At 36.9% G+C, this 7,687-nt stretch overlaps 1 protein-coding gene across 2 annotated transcripts in view; it reads right to left on the reverse strand.

The window, feature by feature from the left end:
• The window catches only part of LOC150092684 (uncharacterized), a 160,407-nt gene extending 154,256 nt beyond the window's left edge, over positions 1-6,151 (reverse strand). For both annotated transcript variants that reach the window (XM_090414637.1, XM_090414636.1), the window contains exon 1: positions 5,349-6,151. In XM_090414637.1, coding sequence (XP_090270763.1) covers positions 5,349-6,081 — 733 coding nt within the window. In that variant the 5' untranslated portion in view covers positions 6,082-6,151. The remainder of the gene's footprint in view (positions 1-5,348) is intronic.
• Positions 6,152-7,687: the final 1,536 nt, after the last annotated feature.

A 7,687-nucleotide genomic window follows, 5' to 3' on the forward strand; every position in this document is an offset into this window, starting at 1 on the left:
TCTAATCCCACAGCTGTGGGATTAGATGGGATATCAGCTAAGGTTTTGTGAGAATGTGCAAGGGAACTGGGAATGCCTCTGACTAAGCTCTTTAATATGTCTCAGCTCTGGCAGCTCTAATATGTCTTTAATATGTCTCAGCTCTAATATGTCTTTGCTCTCTTTCCACTCCCAAGGGAGTGGAAAGAGAGCAAAACAATTCCCTTGCATAAGGGAGGTTCTAAGACTGCAGTAGCAAATTACAGACCAATCAGTGTCTCAGACATGGTGGTAAAAGTAACAGAAAAGTTGATCAAAAAGAAAATTCAAGAATGGGTAGATAAAAATATGATACTGTATGAGGATCAACCTGGCTTTGTGAAGGGTCGGTCATACCTTAGTAATTTACTAACTTTTTATAATAGAGTAGGCTGCCCATATTTCCTTGAGACCAAAACGGGACATTGGGATGGCAAAAACAGAACGGGGTTCTGAACTCTAAATTGTTTACAAGATTTTCAATGTTCATGGCTACTTTTGTAGCTGAAATATTAACTTTTTCAATTAAATTAATGTATATGTTTGGAACGTAGACACTTGATCTCTAGCAAATGACAACCACAATTTCAAACAGGGATCTTCAAACAATTTTTGCAACATAACAGGGTGTGCTTATTTTCTTAAGAAAATAAGAACGAAGCCCATCAGACATGCTTAAAATTCTCTCAATTGATGGACCCAAGGACAAAAATGTTATATTTCCATGCTCTAACAATTTAGCGTAATTGTTTCCTGTAAAGTCATAAAATTTTTTCTTCTTCAACTCTGACTGTGTATATATTGGTAAACAATCAACAGCACACTGCAGACAATAGCGTATAATGTGTGCTCCACAACCAATACCGATAATCTGCCTCTTCAGTTCAGTTTCAAGTTTTTGCCACACATTATTTTTTGCAAGTCTTTTGCAATCACCAAAATTGGTGTTCGTGTTATCTGCACACAAAACAACAATTTTGTTTTGTAAGGCAAATTTGTCACTTACTTCCTTCAACATAGCACACTGTAGGTCAGATGCCAAGACAAAAAAGTATAATTCTGTCTTGATCACCACAATTTGGAAAAATGTCCCGCACAACGACTGGAAAAAGTTTGATCCCGCACAACGACTGGAAAAAGTTTGATGCATCTAAACGGACTATAATGCTTTTTGTTTTATTTAAATCCTCTATTACTCTGCCCAATATGTATTGAGATAAAACGTTGGTAATTATTGCTTCTGATTTGATACGAGCTGAAGAAAATTTTGGTCCATAAATATTATTTATCAATGTTGATAAGTAATCATTTGTGCAAAAACATTGGCTGTGATGCACAGTATGATAAGCAACAAGAGCTTCACTTGCTGAAATTTTATTGCTTACCCTATTACTATCATGTCTCACCATAAACGAGCTGATGTTTTTAATTGAAGCCAGTCTTTTCAGCATTCTTATGTTTCTGGCTATGTGGATGTTGGTTGATGTCGCTTTTACCTCCATGAGCAACAGGAAAATGGACATTACAATGTTGGCATACCACTTTTGTTCCATCACTACAAGCTTGTGCAGTTTAATAAATTTGAATTCTTTCTGGAGATCGTTATTAAAATTGCAGTTTCGCCTGTTTGACATTGCAAGGATAGACTTAAAGCTTTAAAAAATAAGAACTTTAAACCACCAGCATTGAATAACAAAGCCATCAGTTAGCATACAGGCAAAACAAAAACTAACGCTACAGCTGAACAGACGCTGCATATGAGACGCGCAAGTGTTGCCAACATGTTTTTTTTTTTTTCTTTTTTTTCTCTTAACTAATCACTGTAGATATCGAACAATGCAACTCCATGGTTATACAAATTACTGATGTCCATGATGTTGATATAAGATTATAGGGTTATGAATAATAATTTATGATTGACCAATATTAAAGTATATTTATAGTTTTTATTAAAAACGGGACAAAATTGACATTTTTATTAAAATGACGGGAATTTTGTACATAAATAATCTTATGGGCTAACTTAGCAGCCATAGCAATATGTCCTCTAAGAGTTAAAATTTAGAGGACATATTGCTATGGCTGCTAAGTTAGCCCATAAGATTACTTGGCTATTGAAGAACATATTAACATATAGAGATAAGGAAGTTGTTATTCCTTTTTATAAAGCCATGTGTAATCCTACATGTGGAATACTGTGCTTAGGTCTGGTACCTTGGCTTTCTTGGGGGTGAGGGAAGCAGTGGAGAGTGATCAGGATGGTGAGAGGTCTGTGGAATTTTCCCTATAAGGATATATTGAAAGTGTGTGGATTGCAGAAGTTGCTTGATAGGAGAAAAAGAGGAGATATGATAGAAACATTTGAGTTGCTTAAAGAGTTTTATAGGATAGATGACAGGGAAATGCTTCAGCACTTGGCTAGAGGGACCAGAACAAGGGGGGGGGGGTCATCCCTGGAAGTTGAATAAAGGTTTGGTTAGTAGGGGTGGGAGGACTAGATTTTTTGCATGGAGAGTTGTGAATGAGTGGAATGGGTTGACAGAGTCAGTTGTGAGTGCTCTTTGTTAATAGGCTAAGGAAGAGTTATAATAGTTTGTGTGGATAGATTGGATCTCCTGCAGTGAGTCTTCGAACTCCATGGAGGTGCCCATATAACAATAATAATAATAATAATAATCAATTCATTCAACCTACTCCCACTATACCAGTTTTGCATATTTTATTTATTATTTTATGAACAATATACAATCTATATAATTTATAACCTATATAATATATAATTTAAATATATAATCTATATATTTATTTTATTTTTTTATATGGCTTCCCCAACTATGAATGGCCAATAGTACCAATAAGCCAATAATATATTCATACCTACCTGTTAGTAGACTACAGATTTTTTCCATTTATTATTATTGTTATTATTATTATTAAGAGAGACTTCCAGGGAGTCAGGAACTCATCGAGGGAGGCCATATTACTTGCACCAGCTATCATGCCTGTTCTTGAATACATTCATCTCACTACTTGCACACACGACATCCAACAGCAATCCATTCCAATCACGCACTACTCTATGAGAGAAAAATCTAGCCCTAACCCTCTTCTTGACAGCATTTATTCTCAACTTCCATGGATGCCCTCATGTCCTTTCCCCACCCTCCATAAAATGAAAAATGTCATCTACTGAATTCTCCATAACCTTTTCAGAAATTTGTAAGCTGCTAGTATTAGCAGCTTACAAATTCTCAATCTGTCTTCATAATCTGAACTCCATTATCCTGATCAGGGGTGCACCAGTAGCATCCGGCGCCTGTGTGCAAAACTTTAGTTGGCGCCCCTATACCCAGTAGTGTCCGGCGCCTGTGTGAAAAACTAGTTGGCACCCCCCCCCAATGAAAAAATCACATTAAAAAAACGTTTTTTTAAAGTATTTCCTCCTCCTTGGCACCTGTGTGCATCGCACACATTGCACATATGGCCAGCATGCCCCTGATCCTGATATCACGTTTGATACTCTCCTTTATTATTATTATTATTATTTGACACCTCCAGGGAGTCCAAAGACTCATCGAGGGAGAGTGTGCCAACAGCATCGAATGATTGGCCCCCTTCCAACTACTAATCGTGCTCAAACTTACTTAACTGAGCCATTAGTAGCAGAGGCTCTACCAATCGACCAACCTTTGCCGGCGAACACACTCTCTGTCCACTGTATCAGAATGACCATGGAAACCCAGAAACCAGACCTCTGCACAATAGTCCAGTTCGAGGTCTTATCAAGGCCTTGTAAAGAGGCAAAATGACTTTTTTTATCTTTACATGTCGAGGTCTGTTTCATCATTGCCATTATTCTCTGAGTTGTATTTATAATTTTTGCTATATGACCCTTGAACTTCAACTTCCTGTCTACTAAAATGTGTGTGTGTGTTTAAACATTACTTGGGTACAGTGGCGCACCCCCAAGGAGGGGGCCAAGGGGCCTAGTCCCCCCCCCCAAAAAAAAAAAGAAAAACGAAATAAACACTAGTAAATTTTCCAAAAATCTTTTCCTAATTAAAATTGATTTTTTTTTAAATTTCTGTTGTGTCTTCTATTTCTATACTATTTGTCATATATTGGCGATCACTGCAGATGCTGATTCATAGGTCGTATGCAATGCGTAGTGTATTCGTAAATCGTCTACTCAACTTTCCCTCCAAGATTAAATCTTGAGTGCGCCACTGCAAGTTGGGTACATCACCAAAGTTCTAAATTATTAACGGATTGCTCATATTAGAACGAATTCACGGATTAGCTGCGTTGTTGTTCACGAGAACGTGGTCTCGCGATCGCCATAGCTGATTTTTTTTTTCATTTATTTTTTGCAAAGCCCGTAAATCCTGCTTTAGAGATTAAACATGGAACTTTTTCAAAACACTTCAGACTTCCAATAAGCGGTATGATGGTCTCACACCGGGCGATAAAGTTCATCTGTCACCGAAAGAAAATCACAAACATTCATGCCCATAGCTCTTTAGCGGGATTCATATCCTTTGTTGGTTGGAGAGGGATCTGTTAACTACTCGGCAAAAACCAGGCTGGCAAAACTATTTCCATATTTAATTTGCCATTGTCACTAAAAATTCTGTGTATAAATAACTGAAATATACTTTTCTAAACATTCGCCAATCAGAATACAGTTGTATTTTTTGTTCCTACCTATTTTTCGGGAGCATGATAAACGACAGGCGCATTGAAAACAGAAAATACATACATACAACGTTACGTTATGTGTGTGTGTGTGTGTGTGTTAGCGCGTGCTTATGCACTCGCTGATTAGACGCAATGTTCGATTTAAGATATCGGTGTACAGTTAAACTACTATTTTTCTAATTTAGAATACAATTAGTGGCGATTTAAACATATTAAATAAACGTTATTATTTAGCGTTTATTTGTTTGTACTGTATATAGTAGCAATGAGAAACCCAGCAGTTCTCAGTTACCAAGATTCGCATCTACCCCACTGTCTTTTTCTTCTCTTTCATTTAATGCATTGTATAAATTATTCCACTTCTCAATTACTTCCATATCGAAAATATAAGCAGTAACCTTACAGTTAATGACGATATCCGGTTAAAACAATTACTTCGAAAAAGAATATTCTTTATGCACACATTATGTGGATGATGGGAAATTGACATTATATATATATATATATATATATATATATATATATATATATATATATATATATATATATATATATATATATATATATATATATATATATATATTGTAAATACAAAATTGTGAACGACAAAAATAATAATATAAAATTCAGACCTGTTCCACTAAGTCTAAACTGGCAATTGTGTTGAATTCTGTAATTGTGGTCATGATCTATGGGGCTTTCTTCCTTTCCAAGTTGAAAAATAGACTCTACACGAAAATTTAACAGCCAAAATAAGTTCTCTTCTCCGAGAGTTAAATCATCTGATTCTTGTTCAGAATCTTCAGTATCTTTGTTCCATTCATTTCCACACGTATTCTGAGCAGCCTTTGTATTTTGATCAGGGAAATTATTGAGCCCCAGTTTTGTTGCTGATTCAGAACATGAATACTTCAAAATAGTTGGTCTTGGTCTCATACCTTTCGAGGAAGATATTTGTTGGAAACATCCTTTATTTTGCGAACGTATATAAACATTTTTCATGCTGTCATATCTACACTGCAGTAAGGATTCATTTTGGAAAAGTCTAATGCTATTATCACTGTCGTCTGCTGATTCTGAATCCGATAAACTGTCAATTTCAGAAATGGATTCTAGATACGATGTTTCAATCAAATCCCAAAAAATTTCATCTTCGCTTGACTCACATGATTCAGAATCCTTTGGGGTGTACTTATTATAACGTATCAATTTTCCACACTGTCTATTTTTTTTCCTGGAAAACTTCCTCTTGTTGTAAGCTTTAACGGCAGCAGTACGTTTTTTACAAGTTTCAGGATATGAATCACTGCCTTCGCGAAATAGACGGCGTTTAGCAGTTTTTCTCTGCTTTGATGAGTCCTCCATAGTAACTGCCAGATGATGTTTCTACAGGAACCACAAAATTAACAAGTAAATAAATCCTTTGTTTATCCTACTCCGCTGATAAATCGCTTTTGTATACGTATGAACAGACAACTGAAATGGAACGTCGCGTGTATTCAGATTGCATTGGTGAAATACTTGTATTGCGGGAAACTATAGCATACCACAATTGAAAAGTACAAACAATATTAAATGTTATTTATGAATAAGGGTACTTTTCTCATGTAAAAAGCATCGCAGGTTTTGTCTACGACTAACTTATCTGCTATTCTTTTATGATTAAAAAGAAACTAATAATGAAAAATAGCTTTTGTTAAATATTTTGCATAGTTTTCGACCTTATCGGCAAACAAATAATTAAATTCACTTCATATGTGTTTTACTGAAAACATACTAACATTGTGAGGAACAACAACGCACACATACTAAATTCCCAAGATTATTATTATTATTATTATTATTATTATTATTATTATTATTATTATTATTATTATTATTATTATTTGAGTGAAAAGTATCGATAGAAACAAAGGGAGCTACATCTGGCATTTATTGATCTGGAGAAAGCATACGATAGAGTGCCAAGGCAAGAAGTCTGGAGGTGTCTGAGGGAGAATAAGGTTCCGGAGAAATATGTCAGGTTGGTGCGGGAAATGTACAGAAATGTGAAGATAAGTGTTCGGACCTGTCTGGGACAGACAGAAATTTTTTCAAGTAACAGTTGGCTTGCATCAAGGGTCAGCATTAAGTCCGTTTCTGTTTAATATTGTGATGGAGGTGGTAACAGAGGAGGTGAGAGAAGATGCACCTTGGACAATGTTGTATGCAGATGACATCTTGCTGTGTGCAGATTCAAGAGAAGAAGCTGGAGCTAAACTGGAAAGATGGAGAAAAGTACTGGAAGAGAGAGGTATGAGACTGAGCAGAAGTAAGACAGAGTATATGTGTTGCACAGTGGGCAGCGGATAGGAGACAGATCTGGAGCTGGAAGGAAATGTTATCAGGAAGATGAGAGACTTTAGATACTTAGGTTCAACAGTGGAAGAAGATGGAGGAGCTGAGAAGGAAGTGGGATGCAGGATACAAGCGGGTTGGAGGAACTGGAGGGAGATGGCTGGAGTGTTATGCGATAAGAGGGTGCTGATCAATCTGAAAGGCAAAATCTATAGGACAGTAGTGAGGCCAGCTATGACATATGCTATAGAAACTGTGGCCCTGAGGAAAAATAATATCAGCAGGATGGAAGTAGCAGAGATGAGAATGCTTAGGTGGATGTGCGGTGTGACCAGAAAGGATCGTCTGAGAAATGACTATGCCAGGGGAACAGTGAAAGTTGCGAACTTAGGAGCGAAAATACAGGAGGCAAGGTTGAGATGGTTTGGTCATGTGATGAGGAGGGAGGACGAATATGTGGGAAGAAGGGTCATGCAGATGGATGTGCAAGGAAGGCGGAAGCGTGGGCGGCCAAAGAAGAGATGGAGGGAGCTGGTAGAAGAGGACTTAAGGATGAAGAACTTGGATGTGGTGACAGCCCAAGACAGGAAGGTGTGGAGGAGACTCATTATCAACAGTGACCCCACTTAAGTGG

The sequence above is a fragment of the Typopeltis vanoorti genome, chromosome 25 (assembly GCF_054136105.1).
Source record: "Typopeltis vanoorti isolate ZY-2024b chromosome 25, IOZ_Tvanoo_1.0, whole genome shotgun sequence".
Lineage (NCBI taxonomy): Eukaryota > Metazoa > Arthropoda > Arachnida > Uropygi > Thelyphonidae > Typopeltis > Typopeltis vanoorti.